Raw genomic sequence first — 27,660 nt, forward strand, 5'->3', positions numbered from 1 at the left:
ACAAAGCTCATTGACATACTTGGGAGCTGCTGTGGCTAACCTGTGGCTGAGACTAAGGCTCTGTTCAGAGGACTATGCAGGCTTTAGAGTAATACTGGTCTTTTACAGCTCTAGAGCCTGATTTTAGATGTTAAATGAGCTAGGAGTTGCTAGCATTTTGGTGGATCTGCTTTTAACTTCAGTGGTATTCTATGCCACTAAGAATGCTGAACACGATGTGCTGATATGGATTATCCTTACTCTTTGTCCTCAACCACACGGCCAATGTCAGAGGCAGGGTGCTGAGCAGGATGTATCCTTTGGTTCAGGCAGTACAGCTGACACTGCACAAGGCCACAGGTAAGGGTTTAGCAAAACAGTGTGGAAATATATTTGGGTAGAGTGAGGTCTGTTAAAGAATTGTCATGACCAGCATTTTAAAAGATATGACTTCACACTGAAATAACTGTATGTAAAGAGGTGGTACCCACCTCAACCGTCTTGCAGGTCTCCTCCAGCTGTGTGACTATCCCTTGCACTCTGTCGTTGCTCCCCACCAGGACTGCAATGCCATCACTCAGCTCGGACTAGGTAGTAAGTGGAGAGCAAGCAGGAGGGTGTTAGACACTGTCCCACTTCAGGGTGGCACATCTAACAGTGAGGAGCAGGAGATTAATGAGCCATACTAGGGTACTACCTCTTCTTTCCACCAGAACCAAGAAAAATTGGAGCTTTACCTGCCTTCAAGTTACCCACTAGCTCTTTTACATTTATTTCTTCTCATAAAACACTATGAAAACACTAATGTTTTGAAACTTTTCATGGAGAAGAAACTGTGGTTTGGAAAGGAGGAAGCACTTTGTTCTAGGAGGTTCTTCTAGATGCTTTTGTCTGAAGCGCTATGTTTCAACAGACCAAAATATTCCTTTTGGGTTTGTTGAGAGAAAAGACTCTCTCTTGAGGGTTTGTTTGGGTTTTTTTTAGTGTCTGGGTCTAACCATGCCACACTGGTATTTCCCGAAGAACTGTAGCTCTTGGCCCTGGAGAGGTGGCCCATGGACCTGGAGGGACCAGGGTGCTACAGAGCCCCTGGCATGAGGGCAGTGGGGCTGGGGCTGTGATTAGAGGGGAAGGGAGAAAGGAAAAGGAGAAGGTGGAGGCTGAGCCACTGGCATGAGCAAAAATGAGTGGAAGAAGGAAACAGCGTGAGTGTGATGATGGGGATGACTGTGAGGTATTCTTAGAAGACCAGAGACAGGGAAGATGGTCTCTAGGAAACTTGATGAGGGTGCTGGGGAGGGTGAGGGGCCCTGGGCACACAGCTGTAGTGACTGAGGCAACCGTGTCTGTGGACTCCACAGCTTTGTAAAGGACCCTTTGATGCACGCATCCTGCAGCCTCCAGGTTACACCTCCAGTCTTGGGCATGACAGCCCCTTCCCAGAGGCACTCTGGGAAGGAAACCACTGCTTACAAAGGGAGTGATCAGAGGCGTGGATTCTGTCCAAGAAACTTCTCCCCCTTCTTCCTCATTTTTTTGATTGAAAAGGATGCTTGTAACTACTTTCCTAAAGCATCTTCTCATTTGTAGTTTCCACACACAAGCATCTGTGTGACAAAGTTGAAGGCTGGGATTGCAAACTTGGCCTGTCTGATTGCTTGCCCCACTGAGGCCCTCCAGAAAAATGAGCTGTTTATCTCAGGAGGATAACCCAGTGAGTCAGGTTTTAAATTAATACTGTATTAAAAATAAACAAGTATTTTACTGGTGACAGCAAGGGCAGAGGATGTTAGGTACATCCTGTGCTGCCAACTATTGAATATTCCTTCATTCAGTTGCAGGAAGAGGTTTTTCACTTAACTTTTATTTAAAAAGGGATGCTTAAAAGCCGAAGTGCCTGATAGATGACTATTTGATTTGTACTGGTCTGTTCTCTTTCCAGTTCAAGTGTTGGAAATCCCGCTTGTTTTTCTGGTCTAAAATCACTGAAAAAAAGAGATTAGGAACCTCGAAAGAGATATCCTCAGCTTCACATCAAATCACTCCCTAAAATGTTTACTCACTATACTGACAAAAATTGGGACACTGTAATATCTTTCTGTGTGGGGTCTCATAAATTTATTTTCTTGTGTTTCTAGACATTTACTACAGATTTGTGTGAGCCTTTCATTCACACACAGAAATGGCAGAGGCACACCCAGGCCCCTATGGAAACTCACAGGTAGCCCGTGGAAATACTTTCCTGTCAGTGGTCCTGTCAGTTGCTGGAAGGACTATGAGATACAAAAAGATACTTACCTTCTGTCTCTGGTAAACATTTGTGAGAGGAGCAACTTGACAGTCTTTATGGGCACCAAAGACTTTGCACAAGGAGCAAGTGGGCATTTCACAGTTCAAACAATAGATATTAATTCTCTCATCTTCGTGCTCTTCACACATTGGCTGGTCACACTTCCTTTCAGGTCTGCAAAAGAAAACAAGTTTAAAATAAACTTGGTGCTAATGAGTTTGTGATAACACTTAGTGTACCAACGTGCAATATGGTACATTCATACAGCAGTGTCCAAGGCTGACCTGAATATGCAACGTAGACTTTAACCTGCCACACAGGATGACTAAACAGACAGTGGTACATCTTAATGACGTGACACAACAGGATGACAATATAGCAACATGACTTCATACGGGGATTCCAGCTGTGAGTGTGACTGAACCCTTGCTCATATTTAAAAATGTAAATAACCTCACTAAGACTGATCTCAGACTACTTGTGTTCTTTAATTAGCATGTTATCTAACACCTGTCTGAATTATGAAACATATGTAATTTCTTTTGAGTTCATCGTGCAAAATGTTGGGTCCTTAGCCTTAAGGCAGCAAAGCTCTTACGCAGGGGACTAATTTGAAGCAAGAGTTGTAGGTATTTATGGACCTATATGCCCTTACCTTTTTATCTCTGCTGATGAGCTTTGTGAGGCCCAGGTCAGGACTGTCAATATCAAACAGGACTGGGTCCTTAAAGCCTTTACACTAGGCCAGCAACCAAAATAAGGTCTCACATAAATTAATTTTAGCTAGGTGGCACACGTCTAGCTTGTACAGTGTCAAACTTTTTAACAGTAGGTAACTCAACTGTACTCATCACTAAGGGCATGGGACACACAAGAAGCGTTCCTCTCTTGTGCTAAGCCAGGAACTGCCACCAGACTATAGCTCAGTCCTGATCTTCTCTTCACCAAAATGCTTTAGCCACATACATACAAGTCAATCCCTGATATTTTAGGAACTACTTTAGTTGTATCTTCCTTTAAATGAGCCACTTAACTGATGTTCCCAGTGTAAATGAAAGCTCTGGTCCAGTCCGTGTGGGCAGGCTGGTGCTTTTCTTAGCCCACACTTCAGGCTTAGCACCCTGAGCACATCTGTGGCAAGCACGTGAGTGTGTGAGGATGTGGTACCAGAGGACAGGGTCAGTAGATTGACGGTGGGAGTGTGCCTGGAGGTTCAAGCCTCTGAAGTTTGCCACTCCTACTGTGACAATGTTAAATATTTCCAACATAAGCCATTATTCCCTTCTGCTACCATTTGGAAAGAGAATTATGACTTACTTGTGGAGCAGTGGCATCACAGAAATATATCTTTTCATCATTAGATTGAAAATATTTTCTAAAACTATAGAATTTAATGGAATTGCATGGAAACATTTTTTAAAAGCCATTCCACAGAGCTCTGTAGTAAGGAGGCAACTAGTCATTCTATTCAAGGTTAAAAATGTATGGAAAAATAATTATTTTAGATTATATTACAGTAGAGTTATTCCATAGAGTTTGTTAGAGCGAACATGACATTTTTAATGACAAAGTACAGGTTTTCTCTTCTGAAGGGAATGAAATGTGATCATTTAGATGCATTTAATAAAAGATTAAGCAACAAAGAAAATGTCTCATGCATTCATATTTTTTAATTTCAAGAGAGCACTAGAATTTAAAGGGTTCATAAGGATAATCTGTAATCCGCAATATAACACGATATACTAGAATAAAAACAAGGTGGACACTTCTGAAGAAAGCCTGTATTATTTGGGTCAGATTTCCATAAGGCATGCTGTGTGTTAAATCCAGCATCATTTCAATGCTAATGAAAAGAGGTGTGTTTCCACTATAAAAAATGCTTTACATTGTTTGCACATGACAGCAAACAGCCCCTAATATATTCATGTTATAGTGCACCAGTGGGAGGGCCCACAATGTGAGGGCAATAACAGACAATGAATTTCAAAGTGATTAATTAAGCCTGAAATAGCTGCTCTTTCTGCAAATAGATCAGAACCAGAAACTGCTAGAATGTTATTTGACACTGGAATCGTGCCACTAGCATGAAAGACACATCACACAGGGCAAAAAAGCAACAGTGTCAAGCAAGTTCAGCCAGAAGTAGCCAACCTTCAAAGATGCCGCGAAGAGCTGGAAGAAACCTGGCAGAACTCCCTGAACTAGTGGGGTCCTGAAGTGACAGAATACTAGAAGTAAACAGATCTACAGTCTCCTTCCTAGGCTGTGTGAAATGAGAGATGTTTAGCACAATATTCCGTGATTTCAGAGGGGATCCTCTAGGTCTGTGTTAGTGTACAAAAGGCCGAAACACAACCTCTTAAATCTGAAATGTGGCTGCTCCTGGAACAGGAGATTAAGGAGTAGCCAATAGGAAAATGACAGCATGGCTTTAGTAGAAGAAAAGGTTCATCATAGATGTGATTGTGACCAAAGAAGCAACAGGTTACTGAAGTAGCTTAATAGCTTTGTGCCTTCATTCTCTGACTGCTCTTTGAGGTGCTAACCCTATGTTTGTCTGCTACAGGCTTATTCTTTTCCATTAAAATTGGGTTTGGACCTTAATGTGAAGAGCGTTGTGCATGTTTTATGGAGAGGAGAATTCTCAGCACTGGAAGGCCACATCTGGAGTATTGGGTCCCGTTCTGGGCTCCTCAGTACACAAGAGACAATGAGAGACCCCAGCACAGGGTCCTGAAGATGATTAAGGGTCTAGAGCATCTCTTCTGTGAGGAGAGGCTGAGAGAGCTGGGAGGACAGTTCAGGGGGATCTTAACAATGACTTTGATCTTATCAATACCTTCAGATATCTAAATACCTGAATGGAGGATATAACAAGGATGGAGCCAGGTTCTTCTCAGAGGTGGCCCATGCCAAGACCAGAGGCAGTGGGCATAAACTGAAACACAGGAGGTTCCCTCTGAGCATAAGGAAACAGCTCTTCACTGTGAGGGTGACTAAGCGCTGGCACAGGTTGCCCAGAAAGGTTATGAAGTCTGCTTTCTTGGAGACACTCAAAAGCCATATGGACATGGTCCTGGGCACCTGGCTCTGAGTGGCCCTGCTTGAGCTGGGGGGCTGGACCAGATAACCTCCAGAGTCATTCTGGGATTCTGAGATTTGGTGAGGAAATGCAAAGTTGTTGGGCACGTAAAGGAGCACACTTTATTTAAGGACATAGTAAGACCTTAGGAAAACTACTGTTTAGTTAGAAGGCATGTATTCATCAGGATTTTTACAAATCCATAAAGGTTTCTATTTGAATTCTATTTCTATAAATCCAACTTCGATAGTATTCTTACTGAGGACCTAAGATAGCTGTAGCCATTCCTGTACCATCACATCACCTAGTGCCTGGTCAGGAAATGGAGAGAATCTGTACGAATATATGAGGTTAAACTGTACCGGCTCCAGTATCAATCTCGGGCATACACCACTAATGACTGGCCTCCCCCTAACCTCATGCTGTTCACCATGACCCTTTGAGTCTGGCAGTTCAGCCAGTTTTCAGTCCACTTCACTGCCTACTGTCCACTCTAGACCTTATTTCATCAGCTTGTCAATAAAGATGTTCCAGAAGACAGTGTTACAAGTCTAGGTAAACAACATGCACGGCTCTCCTCTCCTTCCCTGAGTTAGTCATCTCACTATAAAAGGCTATCAGGTTGGTCAGGCTGATTTCCCATTCATAAATTAATTATGAATATTTCTAATCACCTTCTTGTCTTTTTTATGTTTGAAAATGATTTCCAGGAGGGTTTCCCTGAACAGCTTTCCAGGGACCAGTGTGAGGATGACTAGCCTGTAGTTCTTTGGATTCTCCTCCTTGCACTTTTTGAAGACTGGGGAAACATTTGCTTTCTTGCAGTCCATCCAGTCCTCAGGAAACTATCCTGGTTACTGTGACCTTTCAAAGATTATTGAGAGTGGCCTTGCAATGACATCAGCCAGCTCCCTCACCACACATGGGTGCATCCCATCAGGATGTCCAGGGTTTTTTTTAATAATTCCCTAACCCGATCCCCCTCCACTGAAATTAAGTTCCTTGCTCTAGACTTTCCAGCTGGTCTTGGGGGCCTGGGATTCCTGAAGACTGATCTTACCAGTAAAGACCAAAGTGAAGAAGGCATTGAGTACCTGGGCCTTTTCTATGCCCTATGTCACAGGAGCCCCTGCTTCGTTTAGCACTGGGCCCACACTTTCCCTAATCTTCCTTTTGCTGCCTGTAGAAGCTCTTCTTAGCCTTCATGTCCCTCACCAGGTTCAGTTCCAAGCGGACTTTGGCTTTCCTAACTTCATCTGTACATGTTTGTACAGTGTCTCAAAATATTCCTGAGTCACCTGTCCACCTTCTTTTTGCTTCCTTTTTAATGTTTTGGTTTTTTATCAGGAGCTCCCTGTTAATCAGTGCAGGTATCCTGCCACCATTGCTTGAGTTCCTGGGGATAGACCATTCTTGAGCCTGGAGGAGGTGGTCCTTAAAAATCAACCACAATGATGGACTCCGCCAAAAGCAGTGAAAAGCCCATCAGTACCCAGAGTAGAAATCGGGCTTGAAAAACGAGAACCCTACAAAAGATCATATGGACATAGGGATTCCTGCAGCTCCATTACACTACTACTGTGAATGCCAGGCCCAAGAAAATCATTGGTGCAGGTGAGCTTGGGGCTTTGTCTCCATGGGGAGTTGGAGAAGATCCAGGTGATCTCTCTCCTCATCTCTTTCACTGGGTAGTCTGCAGGCGTCCTCCTGCAGCTGCTTTGCTTGGCAACCTGTGAGCAGGGAGCCCATCTCCCTGGTCCAGCCTATCTGAGATGCCCAGGCATCCCTGCAGCCCATCCTGGAGAGCCATGTCCTCTCTTGGGAGCTGTGGCTGAGGCCTCTGAGGTGTCAGGGATAGCTGCTCCTGGCAGTGCTGGCTACCCTGTTCTGCAGCATGTCACCACTGTCACAGAGCCCACTCACCGTGCCCTCAGCACAGCGACTGGTCCCTGCTGTGCACACAGCTGCATGCACTGCTCTATCTGTGCTTGGGGCTGCAGGGACAGCCTGTACCTAGGGCTCTCTCTGGTAGGTGTGAGGCAGAAAGACCACTCAGCCCTCCCTGATCAGGTTTCAGATGGTAACAAAGCCCAAAGCACCTTTTGATCAGGAATAGCTAGCCGAGCTTTTTAGAGGCTGCCAGAGCTTGTGAGAAGTCACAGACTCCTGTTGCTACCTTTTCCTAGTGGCAGCAGGCACCTTGATGTTCCTCAGATAGTTCAGGTAATCAGTGGCCTACAGACTTTCAAAGATTGGTTTAATATTTTAGCCAACTCTATTTCCACTGAGTCCTTTGCTGTCCTTTAAAGCTTTGTAGGAGCCACGTCCTGCTTGAAGATTTCTTTTCTTGTGTTGCTAATAGATTCTAAATTAGGCAACAGGCTACGCTGCCATCAGCTGGAATTTGATGAGCAATGGGATAAAAGACCATATGATGTGATTTTTAGAAATAGGAGGGGCTGCATGTGAGGGCTTGGGCAGACCCTCCCAACCCCATAGCCCAGCTCCTGCCCCAGCTTTTATTTTAAAAAGCCCAGTTCCTTAATTCAAATAGACACTCAAATTTTTAAAAAATATTTTTGAAATAAATTATTTTTGCCTAAGTAGGAGACAAAGCTTGCTCCGTAGCTGATTCCTCCTCACTCTCCTAAGTTCATGCGAAATGCAGCTGGGAGCTGGCATTATTCTGGCACACACAGTTAGGTGAATTATACCCACAGGATGACTCGAGGGGAAGAGGCTCCTGTCTGGAAATCTCAGGTGCTGCCAGTTTGAAGGGTCATCTTGGCAAGAACCAAGGAGTCAAAGGTCACATCTCACCCTCCGTCTCATGTACCTCTGCCAGACTCCAACCCTCAGTTTGGAAGAGACTGGTACAAAAGGAAGAAGTGGAAAAGACTTGATTTCCCTTGACTTTTTTGTTCAGCGGGACAGTATAGGGTAAAGCCATGGCAAATCTTGCTCACACTTTCATGGGAGCCTGAGGAACTGTTAGGCAGAGACAGATAAGCAGCTGAAGTCTGCAAAGTGCCAAATAGCTTAGATAATGCTGCTATGCATTGCTGCTGCTACGTAACCCTGATGACAACTTTCATCCTAAGGACATAAGTGAAGGTTAAATAAGCACCTTAACAGACTAAATAAATGAACCTTCTGGACAAATATCTTAGCAAATACATGTTCATATCTGTATTTTTTTCTATTCTCCCCTTTTATTCATCATGTGTTTTACTTTCACAAAATTTTAAAAATATCTACTAAATCTCTTACATTTCTGTTTAACTGAATTTTGTTCCAATTTCCCATTAACTACATGGGAAAAGGAGCTGTATTTCATTATTTTTTAAGTTAAATACAACTGTGAGCTGAAAAAAGCCCCCAAACCAAGAAAGACATGAGACCATACATGTCCAGCTTACTTGGTCAAAAGTAAACTCCACCACTCCACCACTGATTCATTTCCACTGAGATTTTCCTGACTAAAATAATATTTGGGTATCAATGACACACACAAGGGTAGCTGACCTTCCCTTGGCACTGAGCATGGAGGGCAGCAGAAAGGAGTTTTAAGCCACCTTTGTGCTCTCTGACGCTTTGGATCTTCAACCTATGTCCAGCTACAACAGTCCCCAAAGAGATTCAAACAGCTGAGAATAGCCAAAAGCTACCATCTGGCTCTGAAACGTTCTCTGTGCTGGTGACTGTCCCCTGCCGGAGGAGGGTAGAAGTGCCCTAAGCCATCCCAGGCACCGGGCTCCCATGGTTGTGTACAAAACACCTTGACATACAAAACTGGCGCTATGGATACACACTGGTGACAACAGGCAGATTCTCCTGGTGAGAACTGCTTGCCTGGTGGCCTGGGGTCAGGCTTAGCTTCCCCCTACTAAGTTCCCCACGTGTCCAACCCATCCCAGGGAACAAAAGATGAGAATGAAACATTTCTATTGCTGGATCCATCACCATCCAGTGCAGGAAATTAACATTCAGGAGTACTCTTACTTTTTAGGATGAACTCGTATCTCTGCCCTGAGGTCCTGATTCTTGTGCACAGCCACACAGCACTGATACATATTATTTCTGGCTATTCCTTCTCTTTTATGGAGTCCTGAATAAGACTTGATTTCATGAGTTCACATCCCAAGTTGACAGGAATTTAGATTTTATTTTTTTTTTACTGAGTTTTGATTTGACATTATGATGCAGTATATCTTCTGAGTTAAATTTAGTTTTTGTCTTGTTTGCACTGTTTGTCCCTCAGGATTTTCTAATATGACTTGAAATTTCTTACCCTTCTTTAGCGTGAGAACACACAGGTTAAAGACGAATAAGAATCATCCAAACACTTTTTAAAATAAATGATGTGAACCTAGCTACCTTCCCCTTATTCATGTGCACAGTAGCCATGTTGACCTCAAGGGCTTTGCTAGCATGGGTAAGTGCTCATGTGAATAAGCGTCGCACAATCCTCTGCTATAAGTGGAAGCAGGGAAATCCAGCATCTATTTGGATACAGTTTTCTGTGCTCGGTGAGAGCTGACTTCATTGCACAGCAAACAGACAGGTATGCATGGCAGCATGATCCCTTTTTGCATTTCCAAGAGAGAAAACTAAATCAACCTCACGTGCGCTAAATGGAAAGACCAACGGCCAGCAGCCTCCTAAGCCATATCTGCTTTTGTGGCAAACCTCTGAAGGGCACACATTCACTTGTTACCTTGTGGACTCCTGCTTGTAGATGTCAATGATGTTCTCTACCAGCAGGTTCCTCTGCAGCCCGTAGACACCATGCCGGTCGAGGACCACTTCGTGCCTGCAGGAGGGACAGCGAAAGCGGCCTCCCGACGCCACGGTTGTGCCTCCTCTGGTTGGCAGGTAGGGGTTGGAGGCCTGCTCTTGCCAAGCAGCACAAGGAGAGATGAGTCAGGCCATGTAAAACCATGAAAACCTCTTTCAAAAGCACTGGGGCAAAAATATGCTTATAGGAAATTGTCAATATGCCCAAGGAGAGGGGAGCTCTGACAAGTCACCCCCAGGAAAGCACCTGGCAACTGCTGGATGAGAAGCCAGTTCCTCAGCTCACGCATGTGGCCGTGTCCCCGCAGCTAACAGGTGACACTGTTGTGGGCTCAACCACGGCCCTCGGGAACACTCAGCTTCTGCTTTAGATGACTACCTGTGTCCCATTCCCACACCCCGCCATTCCCCCCTTACTGACTTTCAAAAGCAATCAACTAAAACATGTAAAAAATTCTGCTTTTCCATTCATTTCAGCCAGTGCTTTCTGTGGGAAGAAACCTACCTGGAAAATGTCGCTGGCGCATTTCCGACAGAGGTTGTGCTGGCAGGGCAGGATGACCACAGGCTTGGTGAACATCTCCAAGCAGATGGGGCAAATCAGCTGTTTCTCCAGGTTATCCATAGTTTGCTGCTCTTTGGAGAAGGACTTGTAGTTCAGGGAGGTGCTCATCCCTAGCTTTTCCAGGGGCATACGCTCAGGATCACGGCCTCACGGAGGGGTTTCCGGGTTAATTTCCTTTGAAATAAGTCCAAGGCTGTGCTGCGATCAGAGGCTCTCTGGGTTGCTCTGGCCGGAGAACATTGTTTAAACGAGGGTCTGAAGGGAGCCGGGGCTGTTTTTAGCAGTGCGGCGTCACAAGATGCCATCCTGCCGTGCCCATATAAGCGCGTGAGGAGAGGACAGGCTGGGACAGGTGACGGCTGGTGGGGGGACAGGGAGGGGGGGGGGCAGCCGGCGGGGCCCTGGCTCTCCTCACTCACACATGGCAGCCTTCACCCCTCAAGGAGGAGGGCGAGAGATAAGCAAATGCAACCTGCTCCCCGCTCTTATCTCTGCACTGTGGTGGAGAGTGTAGGGCTGTCCCAATCTGCGCAGCCACATGCTGCAGCCTAATAAATACTTTGTTTTAAGCAAGCAGCCGTAGCCATGAGATGCAGGATGGAACTTTGCCTGTGTGTTTTGGCAGGGTTCAGGATCTTGCCTTTCCAAGGTGTGAAGCACACATGGTTGCTGAAGAAGACAATAGGAACAATGGCTGCGCCAGAGCTCAGCCACTTCAGGGAATAAACATGTCACCACCCTGAAAACCAGTTTAAAAAAAATTGCCTGCCTATAACTGTGCTTAAGTTTCTTCCGGTATGATTTTTTTTTAGGAGCTGTAACATAAGAATCTAACATGACTATTCAAGCCATTAACTCCCCAACGGCTTAAATATGCACTAAAAACATGATTTGAATTTTCTGATGAGAAAGAGACAGAAGAAATACAGTATGAAAAGCTTTCATTTGTACTGCTAGAGAATAGGTGCTAATTGTATATGCTCTCTCTCCTCATAGTTTAATTCAAATATATTTTAGTTTTGGGCACTGCTCTGTTTATATCTGTTTATTAGACACTGATATCCCTCTCAGCTTGGCACTTGTTCCAGAGTTATTTTTAAAATGACAATTTCCCAGATAATTTGTGGCATGTGATGCCTGATCTTAAGGGAAAGCCATCTGTGCTTCTACTTGCCAATAATTTATCACACAACTGTACAAGTAATAAATATCTCATCCTCAAATTTAAGCCAAAGTACCTGCATGTACTGTATAAAATCACTTTGCCACTGTACTGTACGTGTAATGAGAATATTGTCTTCTCTTTTAATCAATAACTACAATACTTTCTCTGCTAAATGTTTTGTAGAAAGCTCTACCTCAAAATTTGCATCTGAAATATGCTGTAGAGCAGCCGAGCGAGTCCCTTACGTGTCCAGGGACAGACCCCGAGTTCAAAGCAGGGCCCTTTATCCGCATGCAACACCAGTCTGGAAACTCTGCACTTCAGAGAAACATAAAAGTGAAGGTTTTCATTGATTTCCATATTAAAATTAATACTATTCTCTGCGTTCAATGGCAATGAATCACATTAAATGTATGATTGACTATTTTATTTTCAATGCCTTGCATACATTTTAAGTGTTTGAGTGAAATCCTGCACCCCTTTGCAGTCCGTAGAGCTGGACTTTTCCCTATGTAAACATACACATTTGTCAGCAGTCACATAAAACCAAATAGATTTATCTAGAATCTTGTATTCATGGGAAATTTGTGCTAGTTTAGTTAAACCCGTTTGAAATCACACCTTTGCTTCCACTGCCTGGTGCAGAGAAGACCCCAGAGCCAAGTGGGAGAAGTGGCTCCGGCAGCTGAGCCACGGACAGCTGGGACTTTGGCAGGGCTGGCGGGGAGCCTTTCCTGGCAGCAACCAGAGATATTTCTCTTCTCCCCCTCCCCTCTGTGGCCAGGTCAGAGGTGACTTTCGCATCTGGAGGAATTTGAACGCCTCATTCTTATCCTCCTAACTCTGAGTCAGCTGCTCCTCGTGCGTCAAAAACCTGCTTTAATAAGGGGCTTTGAATTAGATGAGGAAAGCTGTCTTTGCCTGGCAAGGCAGGCACTTCCACAGGCAGAAATAGAGAAATTCTGAGAGGAAAAGCTGAAGGTTAGAAATGTCAGTCCACGGGAACACACGCATATGGTGAGGTATGGATGGGGGTGTTCACAGCATGGAAAAAAGCTGGGCGATTTTGCTGCTGTGATAGCCCTTTGGACAATGAACTGAGGCACCTCTCAGGTTGTAATGTGCCTCTGGGATGTAATTCTGGTGGATTTATACTTACCTGTTGTAGCCCACAAAAACCTTCTGTTAACAAGCTGAGCGTGACACCTGATTCATCTGCAGAGGACATCTGATGGCAACAAGGTGAGGGACAGTCTGCTGCTGGTTTTCTGTGTGGTGAAGCACACTAATATGGAACAGATAATAAACAGCACAACCACAAAAAGGAACTGACAAAACAAAGAATAACCCACCTTCTGCAGCAAGGCCTAAGCTGAAATATTTTTCTCACAGGAATATGTAGTTCAGACATGTGAAAAATTAGTACAGTTTTTTTCTGTCAAAGTATTACAAACCACAGCAGTAATTGCATGGTAAGGAACTGTGGAGGCTCAGCCATGCTTGTGAAGGCTGGATGAGAAGTGCCAGGAAAGCCACAAGTTGTACAACTGTACTGCAACAAGGAGGAAGAGAAGAGCAAAGCCCAAGAGGCTGCAGAGCCACAAGATGGTCCTGCAGCTGGTCTTCAGCACAGATAGCTTAGGCTGGACTTTGAATGACTTGCACTGAGAAAGAGCCTGGCACCCTCCTGTCTCTCCTTGGCAGCCCTTCCTCCCCTTCCACACCCTCAAGGGAAGACCACCATCATGCACAGCTGTCCACCTCCAAAGAGTCACCAAGCCAAGCCATCTCTCAGAGGACTAACAAAGGACAAGAGGACCTGATTAAACCTCACTTCTGGACAGAAACTCTGGATGTCTGCCAGCCATCACAAAGAAGAAAACATAATTTTTTAATGATATTTTTTTTGAAATATTGCTTGCTCAGGAATGTTACCTGGCTTTGTTGACACAACCAGGACACTAGTTCCTAGAGATATGCTTGCTTTTACAGACATTGCTTCTAACTCCTCTATTTTTGCAGGCGAGTAACAGCTTGCAGGCTGTGGACTGACAGCCAGGAGAGCCTGGAAGGCTGGCTGCAAAGCAGTGGGTTTAGGAGAGGGATTTGGAGGAGGAAGGAGAGGTTGAGCGATGTCCAGGTTCATGTTTCAATGCCATAATGACATCCCTGGGTTTTGCATTCACAGAATTCCCCTCTGCAACCTCTTATCTTGTACCAGTTCTGTGAAGCTATCATGTGTCAGTCACAGAAAATCTGCCCTGTGGCTCTCTTGCATGACTGGAAAACAAAGAGAAACAAAGAGAAAAAGCTCATTTTTGCCAGAGGATAACTCCCACTTGACTTACCTCCCCACTGAGCACAGCAAAGATAAATCCCACTCTGCGAACACCAGGCTCCTTGCCGAGACACCCTCACCTGGATGTGGTGGGTGATGTGGACCTCCCAGTCCATGGGATGCCGGTTGCCACCCCACTTCTCGCCTGTCCTCAGGGATGAGCAAGAACCCTGTCACCCTGCCACCCAGCCCACGAGCAGGCAGGCCCCTCCACTGGAAGCTGCCTAAAGTAGGTGGGCAGCTGCCCATAGTGCCCTGGGCAGGAATCGACACCCACCCCCACCACACTGCCTCCAGCAGCTCCCCACACTCCTGAGGCCATTGGGGCTCACCTGGGCGCTTTGCACCAGAGCTCAGCTGCTGGAAGAGGACAGGGCTGGTGGGTGCCCTTGCAGGGCAAGATCAGGGAGCAGCCACTGCCACTGCATGGGCGGACACCCGGACCCACCTGCCCATCTAGCCCCAGCTTTGCCCTGCCTTGCTCACCTATGGCAAGAAGTCATGGCTGCCCGAGCAACACAATATCCCAACAAAAATGACTGCTGCCTCCACTTCTGCCCACGTGAACATGAGCTTTAGAGTAAAATGTCAATGTGGCCTTCCCCTCTCCCCATCCTGTTTGTTGTTTTGACTGAAAATATTTGTATTTTTAGCCAAGCATCCCTTGGGAGGTAGAGGGGAGGCCATTCATCATCTCACCTTTCATCTGTGCCCATTTACCCAGCTGTGAGCAGTTCCTCAGCAGTGGATGGTGAGCACCGGCATTCCCACCTACAGCCAGCATGTTGCAGAAACTCAGATTTCACTTACATTTGCAACAACTTACTATGCCAATGAGCCAGCTATAATATGAAGCCCTCCTACCTATACAAGTGCAAACTGCAAACGGTATCTCGCATTTCACGATTTTATTGTGATCGTTAAACATCCCACGATAAATACTGAAACTACACTTGTACATGACTCAATGTATGCAGGCAAAGAGAGCTTTTGCAATAGACAAGTGCTTTCAAAAACAGTTGCCTTTTGAGACTGTCATTTTACCATTCGACATATATATTTGTCTTTCTGTATCTCATACATGATGATAGGCCATATGTGGTCAGTATTTAGAGTCCTTCTGAAAACCATCTGACAGATGGTTTCAGATCTCCAGGAAAACAAGGACCAATGCAGGAGATAATGACATCTTTCACAATTTCCTTTTACACATACAACATCACTGCAGCAGGGCTCAAAGCACTTCTAAGGGTGAGTCACTGGGAGGACGTCAAATGTGCAGGAGAACAGGATTTCAGTGACAAGCTACAAAGAGGAATGATGTCTGCCCTTTTCTTTGGAATAGGGAATGGACGCTGACCTGAGCTGAGTAGTGCTCGAAAGCAGCCTTCTCTGGATTTATTCATGCTCAAGGAACTTCCATGGTTTGCAACAAACAGATAGAAACATGGGATAAAAGGGCAGATTATAATTTCTGTTCCAGATTCAGCAGTACCAACACAAATTATATCAGACAAACCTCAGAAATTTGGATTAAACAGGGAGAGTCTGTGGACAAACTCCATTGGGGAGTTACCCCTGTGTGCCATGGCTTTGCCACTGGCAGGACATCAAGACATGGGGTTGCTGTTCCCGGCTGCCTGACAGGGAGAAGAAGGGCCCTATGGCTTCTTGCTGCCCCCCCAGCAATGCCAGCAGGCTGGTGTGGACCCAAGTGTCACCTGGATTGGGGGGCCACAGAGAAATAGGAAGCCCTCCCACAAGAAAGTCCCGGTTTTCTCACAGTCCTTGAGATCAGGATGAGAAATGGTGGTTGGGCCATACCCTTCAGGGAGGCAGGGTGATCCCGAACGGTAATTAAAACAAGGCATTTATCATCTTCCTGAAATTATTTGTATTCTCTAAAGTTTCAAAATCAGCGAGCCTGAAGAAACAGGCTGCTGATGCTGGTGCTGTGCAATAACAAACATGAGATTAGTGGTCCAGCATCTCTCCAAACCATACACAACTTCACAAGCCCTGAGGTTCCAAACCCTCATCTCCTCAACACATTACTGCTAGAAAGGGATCTACATTTCACGAGTAGATAACAGTATGTCCAAAGAACTCCATGGAGGAAGTACTGCATGTTGGGAAGAAATAGGGCTGCACTATTGCCTACCTAAAAATAGGTCCTCTCCAGGGCTAGGGACAAGTTTCATAGATAACAGGCACAGGCTTGCTTTTTCACACCCCCAAATATGCCCTGCAGTGAGGATGAGATGTAAAGGAAGAAAGGATATAAATAAAACAAAACCAGTTAGAAAAATGGGAGAACGCACCAGTTAGAAAGTGGGAGAATCCTGCTTCCTGTTGGAGAGTAAGTGACCCAGTACTTTACTATTTTAGCACAGTCCCCTGCTTTTCAAATGCAGCCCTGAACCTTTCCCCTCTACTTTGCTGTGACAGCATCCCATGGGAGCCTGTTTGTAGGTCATTGCTACATGTCTCCCCTGCTAGCAGAGAGGAAGGAATGATGGCTCCTCCCCGAGTTCCTGCATTTTATGGAATAACATGAGTGTTTAGTGCTGAGTTAGTAGCAGAGGAGCCAGTGCTGCAACAACAGGGCTGGACGTACATGCTGAGGGGGCCTCCTGAGCATACCAGATTTCAAGGAAAAGGCAATTGCAGACTTGGGGTCAGATTTGATTTCTGCTCTGTCCTTAACAGGCTGTAGCACTCCCCTTTAAACCCTTCTGCTGCAACACCAGCTCTGTTGTAAGAAAGCAGAGCGATGTTCAATAGAGCCGTGACTTGCTTTTCACAGCACAGGTCCAGCTCAGGCTTCCCAGCTGGTGTCAGCTCATCACTTCGCAGAGATACAGCTCTGTCCCAGTGTCAGGTTTCTCCCTAGCCTTGGTCTGCTCAACATGAGCCACTCTTGATGCTATTTCAGTATATCTCCTCCATAGCTCAGCTGGCAGAGCAGAGGAGCACAGGTTCTTTTTTCTCCAGGACAATGTTGAGGTCTGCAGTTCAAAGGAGAGACTGGTTTTAAGGTTATACTCAGCACATGACTTTACACCACATCAGAGACCTGCTGAGATTCCATCCCACCTCCCTAGGTGGGTCTAGGTTATGTTTTTGTCCATCCTCACCTTGAGGGTCATTCCTCCAGGACAGAATAGAGATTCACTGCTGGAAGATAAAGGATTAAACGCTATGATATTACAGCTAAACAAAAACACTCTCTATGGGCCTGCTTAGCACGTGACTGGTAACAGAGGTAGTACCTCTGTCCTTTAGCTTTTTTTTTTTTTTCCCCAGTTCCTCTGTTTTCCTTTCATGCGTTCATTTGCCCTGTAAATGCTCTTTAGGCATACAGCAAAGCCAGCATGACTATTCGTTTCTGAGTGCCAATGCCTTTTTTTCTTTTGAAAGTCAGATTAGAAGAGCAAGATTGCCTTTTGGCCATTTTCCAGCCAAGTTCTTTCCCCTGCTCCCTCTTGTGAGATTCACGTGAGCGTAGGGGAGGACAATGCATGAGAGAGATGCAGGAGTTTGCAAGGACAACAACAGCTGGAAATGCCTTCAAGCTGGGCAGGAGCTGAATTAACACATTTTAGCTATGATCAGGGATGCCATCCGCTGTGACATTGTGCTCATTGTATCAAGCGTCAGTCTGTTAGATTAATATCCTTTTGAATTATGACTTCAGGAAGCATCTCAAGCACACTGGCCCACGTTTGCTCATGCGGTCTTGCATCCCCCTCTCCCATCAGGCTGTTCCCCAGGAGTCAGCCTTTCTGATTCTGACTGAGTTCAGGAAACGGAAGGAAAGAAAGGTCAGACAGCAAGTCCTTTGGCCACAAACCAAATCAGCTTTTGGGTGCTTCGTCAAAGGCTTTGACCTTGCCATAGAAGGGGTAGCTTTGCAGTGAAATTTGTGTTTTGCCTGGGCTGCCTGAGGGTGCACATGTCTCACCGTGAAGTCCCACCCCCTGCAGTCAGGGTTGGGCAATATGAACGAGTAGATCATGGCAGCAAACTGCATCACAGTAATCTGATACCACGATCTAGGGAGAAGACAAAGAGTCTGAGGCTTTCTCTGCCCCCTTTCCCTCCATTCTCCCCACGCTTCCACCTCATCCAGCCAAGCACAACTTGTCCCCAGCCCGGAGGGTGACCCAGTCATCAGCGGAGAGGGAGGCTGCTCTGGTGCAGGTGCAAAGTCAGTTCTCTGATGGGTGCGCTTGTTGCGAGCCTTGCCTCCTCATGTCACTTGTGTTGCTGTTTTTCTAATGCTGTGGGGTTGGCTCTCCCTCATCTTTACCCCACTACAGGTGTGCAGGGAATCTAACTTCAGGGAAACCTTGGGAGGTGACAAGCTGGAGCAGTACACAGCATGTTTCTGCTGCTTCTGATAATCCCAAAGATTGTAACACAAACATGAGAGTGGTGATAACAGATTTACGTATGGGTAGACTACAAATCACATCTCTTCCAGTTACCTAAGTAGTATGGCCTTGGTGCTATTTCCATCCCTAATTATTGCTATGAAGCACTTCACACGAGGCAACAGCCTTGCAGCAGAAATTTGTATTCAAGGCGCCTTTTAGGCCTTGGTTCCCCATATCCCAGAGTGATGTGTCTGCCACTTGCCATCACACTCCTGTGACTGGGGATGCTGCCAGATCCTGCCAGGAGTCTCTCTCGGGACCACATCTCTCATCTTTTGATAGCTCAGCTCCCAGGGTGAGGGGCTGAGGTGCTTTCAGGGTAACCCTTAGTCATTTGTTCCAATGCCAGCTCAAAAGAGAGGGGGTTTTGGGGTGGGGAGGAAGGTTCTTGCTCATCACGGGACTTCTTATTGGACCCCTGACAGACACCTTGGGGAAGCTCAGGAGTCAAGCCTGGGGACAATCTCTCATATGGGTGGCAGCAGGATCAGTGCCTCTACTTTCTGGCCCTGGGCTAGTGTTGTCCACACTCCTCCTTCAGCTCCACGTGCTGCAGGATCCGTGCAGGGAGGGCAAAAAGGTGCTGGGATATTTCCTTCCAGTTTAAGGGAGAAACTCTGCTGCTAACTGGCTAACGGGTATCTCCATGTGGTCCCTAGGTGAAGCCACTTTGTAAAACTGGAAGGAGAAAGTTTGCAGGGCCAAGTGGAAGATGCAAAGGAAAACAGACACAGTAACAAGGTAAGAAAGGAGACCACATGAGCATGCACAGCGCTAAGTCCCAGGACGTTCTCTACGTGGAACAAGCTCTTCAAAGTGACTCCTCAAGCCCAGCACAACTCCCCCACCTCCTCTTCTACTTTGCAGCACCACAGCAACCTGCTTTTCATCCTTCCCACATCAACCTTCAACTACTTTATCCTCTTCCATGAAGGGAGTCGACTGTCTCACCCTTTCCCTGAAAAGCAAGTTCCATCAACCAAAGAGCAGCCTCCTTGAGCAGGCAGAGACCACTTCCCTTGCTCCTGACCCCATCACCAGCTTGAAGCAAGACATTCCCTCCAAACCAAGGCTGATTAGGCACACATACTTTGCTGTATGCCCACCAGAATAATGATTGCAGGCAGGGTAAACAAGAGATGTTTACATTATTATAGAAAAAAAAATTAAAAAAAAAAAGAGAAAAAGAAAATGGTGGCACCCACACATTGAGCCAGTGCCTTTGCCATGACAGCACTCTGGCTTAGGACTTGAGCCAAGATATCGTTAGCTAGCCAGGTAATGCTAAAAGAATGAAATCATTCTTATTTTTGCCAAGAGGAAAGGCCAGCGTGTCTCCTGGATAAGGAAGAAATAGCATGAGATCCATACTAAAGTGGTGGAACTCCCCGGAAGGGAAGAAGATTTTAGGAGAAACTTAGACATGAGAGGTGCTTTGTTTCCCCATGAGGAACTACTCTCGGTCAGCACAGACTGAGGTGTAAGGTGTGGAAGAAGATAGGCTCTCTGCTCCTCACCGTGTCAGAAGAGCCTGCAGCAAAATGCCTGGATATGAGGGAATGGCCTTACTGATTTAATCTTCAAAGCCAGTAACTGAAGCCTGGTTTTCTCTCATTTCTCCACCTACCTCTTTTATACATTTATCTATCTTGGCAGCTGTGAGTAAATGTTTTTATTTGCTTTTTGTCTTAACCTGTCTTGAATTAAGTATGATTTCAGTGTAATTGGATACTAATGACTCCTTCCTTGCCAAAGGATGTGGTAAATCTCCACATAGAGCTTGGGGCACCTTACAAGCACTCCGAGTTGCCAGCTTGTTCTCTGTAATACCCAAAGCATTACTGAATGTGCCTTCCTTCAGCCGCAGCCCCCCCGGACAGATAATAGCTAGGAAGGGAGAAGTGTCTTCTAGAGATGTATCACCCCTTCTCATTTCCAGCTCTTACCTGTATTTACTCTCTCCCCAGGCCACTAGCCTGATTTCCCAGTTCTGGCTCCAGCTTTCTCCAGGCATGAGGATGGTTCCCTGCTTGACCAGGGTTTTGCCTCAAAGCATCATTCTTGGCTTCAGCCCTCTCCTGAGTTTGAGCAGGGCCCATCTCGCTGGGACTTGCTTTCTGAATTTCAGGGCACCACAGAGTAGATGTTCTTGCATGCAGTACGTGTTCCATTAGACAAAACTCAGTGGCCTTGTTTGCTTAGAGCAATTCTGTTAGAAGTGCATGGATATCTGAGAAACTACCCTTTCCTAACATCATCCTTTGTCCCGTCATCGCAGCAGGGGTAAGATCCCTGGGATCTCTGAGCAAATACATGGGAGCTCTCTATCCTGCCTGGCCTAGATATGTGGTGGATCATCTCTCTGGCTTTCAACTGGGGGAGCAAGTGCAAGTCCAAGCTGCCCAACTAGAAAAAGATACTACCTCCACATCTGTGAACTCCTGTTTGCAATTACATTCTTCCTGTTGTTATATGCCCACCAGCCATTTGGACATATTCATCCCCTTTCATTCACTTTGTGGTTTTTCATAATTCATTCAGGGAAAAAAACCAAAACACATCTGCAAAAGACGAGCTATTTGCAAGTCTCTGCTTATGAAGGAGCTGCTTCCCTTCGTGCTTACCCCTCTACACTAGCCTGAGGCAATCAGGAGGAATTTGGCCTCTCCTCACCACCCACCTTACTAGCACCTGCAAAAATTCAATAGATCAGGAAGGAAAATGACGAGAGGATGGAAATAACAGATTGAAAGTGAGGTGTCTGTGGAGGCAGACAGTGGCTCTACCTCTCACCTACGAGATACCTGCTCCACTTCTCACACCTTGCTCCTACTCTGTCTTCTGCTTCATTGTCTCAGCACAACACACCTCCTTCAGACTGCAGATCCACAAGCAACTGCAGGCGACTGAGCTGCTCTGGTCAATGAGATGAGGCAGCCTGTACCTCTTACCTTCCTCATGCTGGCCCTGGCTGCAAGATCTTGTCCCCTCATTTACATCAGCTGAGCCAATTCACCTCACAGACTGTTAGAAAATTACCCACATCTTTCTAGGTTATCAAGTTGACTCAGGTGCCTGGAATGGCCATAGACCGCCAGAACAAGGATAAGGCAAGTTGTGTAGCTGAGTGCAGTGGAAAAGAGGGAAGGAGAAGTGGGACCTCTTTACTTTAGAGCAAGGAGCTGATAAACCGGCTCATTCTCCTTTTAAACTTCACTCTCAACATCCTTGTTGCTATCCAAAATGTAATACCTTCAGCACTCTGCAAGATGGTCCATGACTTGAAGGAGTGCTCGCAAGCAAGTCAAGCCAAAAGGCGTCACTTATCACAGTAGTCTGGCAAAATCACTGCTGCTGAGGGAGGAATGGTAGCAATGTTCAGATAGGGCTGTGGTGATTAACGTCTGTCTCCAACAGCTGCTGGCATTTTTCCTGGCAGCAGGTTATGTGAATTCCATCCTGCTCCTAAGGAATGGAAAGGAGAGTCATTTATGTCTTTCTATGTTCCCTAATGTCCACAGCTCCCTAACTGGCTTTTCTTGTTTGTTTGCCTAATGAAACTGGGGCTAAATATGCAGTTTGTTTTCAGTAGCCAGGCCGTCTTCGGTACAGACCTCTTTATGAAAGGCTGGATGGACAAGTGTCAGGACAAAAATCTAACAGCAAGCAAAGGCTAACATCAGCAAGAACCCAGCATCTCCCTGACATGCAGTTATGGATCAACATGCAGTGATGGATCAACACTTTTGGCTGCTGTAAGGTCAGTGAAGGGCTCAGAAAAGCAGGCAGTGAGTGTCACCAAGAAATCCTGAGGCTGAATCCAAAATGTTATGAAGCTGTGAGATGTTCCCTGCCTCTCCCTGGAAAAGCAAAACTCATTTTGCATCTAATTGACAAGGAACAACTAGAAAAGAAGTTCTGAGATGTGGCCGTTGCGGAGCATACCAAGTGACCGAGACCACAGTCCCCAGGACACTGGTCTCCTTTCTGAAGCACCAACACGGTGCTTTGTATGGGTTCAAAGGCAAAGCCCTTCTCAACAGTCCAAAGAGCATTGTCTCTGGTGGCTGAGCTGCAGGAAGAGAATGCAGGGTATAGACTAAGAGTAACTCAGATGTTGGGGCAGGAACCAACGTGCAGGTGTGAGTCAGGCATGTCATAATGGGAGAGGTATCTGTGTGACAGTGGAGTGGGGGTTACCTTGAAGACAAGGTGCTGTTGCTATCTTGCTACCTTCGGAGCTGCCCTTATCCCTCTGAACAGATCAGCTCTGTGCTGCACCACACAGCCTGTCCCAGCCCTTCGGGCCCTGTCTGTCTGCTCTGGGGTCCTTCTGTGGAGACAAGAGCAAGCGTGGGGTAAAGGCTACGAGGCGCTTCTGCTGCAGCATCACGGAAAACTGAGGTGGATCCCACCTCCTCCTCCCACCAGCCTGGATTCCTCCTGCAGTCACCACGGGAGCCGATGGGCTCTGCTGGCCCCAGGGGCTGCTGGTGGTGTGGGGGAACAGTATTTAGGACCAAAGGGGCATGACACAACTCCCAGCATTTGGGAATTGGATGATATTATGAAGTTTTCCTTTTTTTTTTTTTTTTTTTTTTTTCCTGTCAGCGTAGATATTTCAGGAGGTGACTCGATGCGGCTTGTTCCCAGCTCGTAACTGAAAAGCTCCTCACCATGGTGGAGCAACATCTGATAGGGAGCTTGGACCTGGATGCCAGCGGGAAAATGAGATGTCCGCTGCCTAACCTCCACCCGTGGCTGGGGAATTTTAAGTTCTCCCTCTCCAAAAACAACAGCGCAGACAAGATTAGGGATGGAACCGGCGCTGGGGGGCCTAACGCCTGGGGGTAGGATGCGCAGGGCTTTGCTCCGGCCCAGCAGCGCGGAGCTTGGGCCCGGTGGGACCGGGCGCGCCTCAACACCGCCCGCGCCGCACCTCGCTGCCGCCGGGGGCCAGTGGCGCAATGGATAACGCGTCTGACTACGGATCAGAAGATTGTAGGTTCGACTCCTGCCTGGCTCGTAGTGTTTTTCTTCCCCCGCCTCCCTACTTTTACTTGCCTTCCCGGCCCGCTTTTTCCCTGAAGGTTCCCACCCCAGCGAACATAGGACCGAGCTAAAAGTAGGAAGCTTGAAGAAAAAACCGAAGAAAACCCAGTTGCAAAGCTGGAGGCGCGGATTTCCTTATTAAGGATTTGGTTAATTGAGTTGATACCCACACATCCTGCTCAGTATCCTTGGGAGCTTTCAGCTGGGTCAACGCCATTCCAAAGAGATTTATTTTTAAAAAAATCTTGCTAATTACATGGACAACTGGGTCAACAGCATCTGCAAAGTTTTTTTTTTTTTAATCTTGCTAATTACATGGACCTTTCCCAACCCCTCTGGGAACCTCCAGTACCCAAGTCTTTTCCCAGCATCTTCTAGTTTTCCACTGTCAGGCCCAGTTTGGCTGACCCCAGAGGATGCCTGCTCATCCAGCTCCTGCTGCTGAAATGGGACAGGTTTGGCTGATCTGGGGAAGGTCCTGGGGAGCTAAAAGTCATACCTGAGTGCCCAGGATGTCCACTGAGAGAGCTGCAGTTAGCTGAGTGATAACTAGATAGATCTGGTGACCCTGAAATTCCACATAACTCAAGCCAGGTAGGTACAAATAGAAGCATGTGTTTACAATATTCAAAATAGATACACTGACAAGAGTATCTAAGTCAAGAAATAATAAAGTTTCAGGTATAACAAAATCAGGAAAGATGCTCTCTCATTTCGAATGGTTTCCCACCTTACGTGATCAGCAGAACTTCTTGCCCTTGCACATGACACGTTTCTCAGACTGCATCCATCAGTCAGCACCTTGTCATGTGGGAACATTTTCACCATCTCTCCTTTGAAATCCTCCAAGTAGTCTGAAATTTTTTATTCTCATACTCATAACTCCCCTGAGATGTATTTTATTTCCCCTTTCTCCAGGACAAGAGATAGCTTTTGCTTGAAATGCAAATAAACCTTTTCTTACAATGCAGGAGCTGCAAATTTCTTTTTGTTGGAGCAGGTGTGCCCCTTCCATACCTGTGAGGCCATTTAACAGACCCTGATCCATTTGTTTGCCTGTCCACCTCACTCTGGTGACCCAGTGTATCAGAGTGAAATGTTTTATGAACAGGGTTTTTATAATCTCTGTCATCTTTCTTTATTAAGTGAGACAAATGATTGAATAGGATACATGTACATGGTTGGCCCTTGCTGGAGACCAGATACAGAAACAATTAAGCATTTGTAGGTGACCGATCACTAGTAATTTGCTCTTAAATGGAGTGTTTATCAAGCTACATTATCATCCAAGCACTGAATAGTTACTGTAGTAAAAAAGCATTTAGTACCATTAGATACATGAGCATGTGTTTGAAGATTGGGAAGCTGAGCCAAGCAGTTACATTAATGTAACAGGGCCAAGAGGCAAAATAGTTGCTTAGCATATAGTAAGTCCTGAGACATTTTCTGCTGACCTTTTCTGAGTTGTTTGGGGGTTTTTCTTCCTCCATTCCTGGCTTTCTTTCTGTTACTTTCTTTCTTTCTTTCTTTCTGGCTTTTCTTTTACTCTGGGGAGTGGCACAGGGGTGGGCTATTGGATTGTGGATTCAGATTTGACTGCCAGTGAATGCAAACATGTACAGATAACGGATGCCTAAGGAAATGGATGTTTTCCCTCAATTTCTGTTTACCAGGGTGCCTCCATTCCCTGCTGGGCAGGCTTTTCCTGCCTGGATTTCTCCTGAGACAGCTCCCAAGAGGGGTGCACTGCGCCATGCTGGAAGAGAAAGGAGAAAAGGTTGTTGGGGTGTGTGTCTCTGTGCGACACACAGAAGTGTACTAACAGAGAGATAGCTGGAGCCAGGGGCGTAAAGCACAAAGCATGTAACTACAGAGCAGAAGCTTGCAGGTCTGACTCCTGCTGAGCTTCACAGATCTGTTTACCCGCTGATAATCTTGCTTGTACTTTATTCCCACAGATAGTGGGTCTTCCTTGCTCTCATATCTGAAATCTACCACAGAGAAACACTCTCACACAGAGAAGACTCATTCCAGCTACTTTTGAAGGAGAAAATTTCCATTCTTCCCCTGCTATGCAGTCAGACTTGGCCGCCCTCAGACACGTTTAGTCTCTCCAAGCCAGGCGTCATTGCCAAGTGTGTTTTCCTTGCACACCACGTAGCACCTGTAATGGAAAAGAGGACGTGGAGGAAAATGGAGAGGGGATGGCAGTATGACAGAGAACAGAAGAAAAAGCAAAGTATGAGTGCTGGCCCTGTTATTTACAACATCCTAAGCAAGCCCATGTCTCTCTGCATTAAATCCCTTCTGTATGAAGGACCTGTATGCCCTCTCCCACTGCTCTGCCTTCTCCTAGATCATCCCATGTACGCCTTTATGGTACAACCAAAGGTCAGGACCAAACATCGTGTCCGTCACCTCAAGTCAAGGGACTGTGGAGCACTTTTATCCACTCCCAAGATGCTCAGAGCCCTCATTCATAAGGATTATCCGGCATCATATAAAGAAAAATCAGTAAGGATTATTTGTCACCGTGTAAAGCAACGTGCAAAATGAGAAGAGCCTGTCCAGAGCTGAACTAGCACCCTAAGGATCACCATGGAAAAGAAGAGTTAATAAAACTAGGCAAGACTGAGCTAAATAAATTTTTTGCTTCACATAGGATAATGCCAAATATATAGTAGTATGATATTATATTACTATTATTAATTATATGTTATTAATGATATTTATGATGCTGGTGATATTATTACGCAAAACAAGGCACCTCCAACAGCGTTGGTGCAACACGGATTTCAGTGTTTATTGCAGGGCTGCCACCTTTTCGTAGCATTTTCCTTTTTTTTCAAAAAAAAAAAAAAAAAGAGGGAGTGATATGAGTTGCTTATATATTACATGTGTTTGAAACAACTGTAGGAGCCTCTGCACTGGCCGCCGCTCCCGCCTTCGGGCAGGACGGGAGGGAAGAGGAGGGGCGGGAGCGTCCCGCTCCCGCCCCTCCTCTTCCCTCCCGTCCTGCCCGAAGGCGGGAGCGGCGACTCGTCCAACTCCAACGAGCCGAAAAAATGAAATTTCTCCAGTAAAAAAAGAAAAAGGTAGCATCTCCTTCGAGCCGGAATCGAACCAGCGACCTAAGGATTCCCGCGGGCCGCGCCTCTACAGTCCTCCGCTCTACCAGCTGAGCTATCGAAGGGAGCTGCCCCCCGCCGCCCAGCGGCCGCCCAAGGGGCTGCCCCGCCCACTCCACGCCCCGCCCACATCCGCCTCACGCCCCGCCCACGCCCCACCCCCGTCGCGCGGGCGGCTTTCGCTGAGCACGCGGCGGCCCGACCGTTTATTACGTACGGGGCCAGTGGCGCAATGGATAACGCGTCTGACTACGGATCAGAAGATTGTAGGTTCGACTCCTGCCTGGCTCGTAGGGTTTTTAGTGCTTTGGACGTCACGGTCGCTGTTAGACGGTGGAGGTGGGGAATTAAGTTTTACATCTAAACTCATCATTTAACGCCATTGATACGCCCGGCACAGCACTGGATTATTGTGTCTCCCAAAGCGAAACATCGCCCAGGCTCAAATTTTTCAAACGGTCTAAATACGCATCTGATCAAATGCGTGAAGTGTGGCAACAAACTAACCCAATTAACGCACCTATATTACATGGGGAAAAATCCTTCGGGCCCTAGGAGAGGAGCAGTGTGCTCATCATCGGCCTGACAGTCTACAGTTAGTCTTAGGACTGACGTCATGGAAAATAACCATGAGGTCTTTGAAGGCCGCAAGCAGCACTGCTGTGATGGAGACTATTATTTTCATAGTGATTATCTGTTAGTCTTGAGAAGTGCAAGAGAATCCTTGTCGTGCAGTTAAAAGAAAAGCGTGTGATTTTGCAAATACCCATTTCTGACGCACTTAAAGGCTATGCAGTGTGTAAAGGCAGAGCCTGCACCTGGGAG

The 27,660-nt window shown here is 46.3% G+C and overlaps 1 protein-coding gene and 3 non-coding genes across 7 annotated transcripts in view; 2 read left to right on the forward strand and 2 right to left on the reverse strand.

Moving 5' to 3' along the window:
- Window positions 1-10,949, reverse strand: part of TRIM55 (tripartite motif containing 55) — a 38,522-nt gene extending 27,573 nt beyond the window's left edge. For 3 of the 4 annotated variants that reach the window (XM_074898885.1, XM_074898882.1, XM_074898883.1), the window contains exons 1-4: window positions 10,654-10,949; window positions 10,069-10,241; window positions 2,278-2,443; window positions 471-566 (exon numbers count right to left, since the gene is read on the reverse strand). In XM_074898885.1, the coding sequence (XP_074754986.1) occupies window positions 471-566; window positions 2,278-2,443; window positions 10,069-10,241; window positions 10,654-10,842 (624 nt within the window). In that variant the 5' untranslated portion in view covers window positions 10,843-10,949. The remainder of the gene's footprint in view (window positions 1-470; window positions 567-2,277; window positions 2,444-10,068; window positions 10,242-10,653) is intronic. The other variant, XM_074898884.1, reaches the window with a different exon arrangement.
- Window positions 10,950-23,608: 12,659 nt separating this feature from the next.
- TRNAR-ACG (transfer RNA arginine (anticodon ACG)) lies at window positions 23,609-23,681 on the forward strand. The gene has a single exon. It is a non-coding gene; the product is annotated as a tRNA-Arg (tRNA).
- A 3,129-nt stretch (window positions 23,682-26,810) lies between these two features.
- Window positions 26,811-26,900, reverse strand: TRNAY-GUA (transfer RNA tyrosine (anticodon GUA)). Its single transcript is given in 2 exon segments — window positions 26,811-26,846; window positions 26,864-26,900. It is a non-coding gene; the product is annotated as a tRNA-Tyr (tRNA).
- Window positions 26,901-27,053: 153 nt separating this feature from the next.
- TRNAR-ACG (transfer RNA arginine (anticodon ACG)) lies at window positions 27,054-27,126 on the forward strand. The gene has a single exon. It is a non-coding gene; the product is annotated as a tRNA-Arg (tRNA).
- The last annotated feature ends 534 nt before the right edge of the window (window positions 27,127-27,660 follow it).

This window comes from Athene noctua, chromosome 2, assembly GCF_965140245.1.
Source record: "Athene noctua chromosome 2, bAthNoc1.hap1.1, whole genome shotgun sequence".
Taxonomy (NCBI): domain Eukaryota; kingdom Metazoa; phylum Chordata; class Aves; order Strigiformes; family Strigidae; genus Athene; species Athene noctua.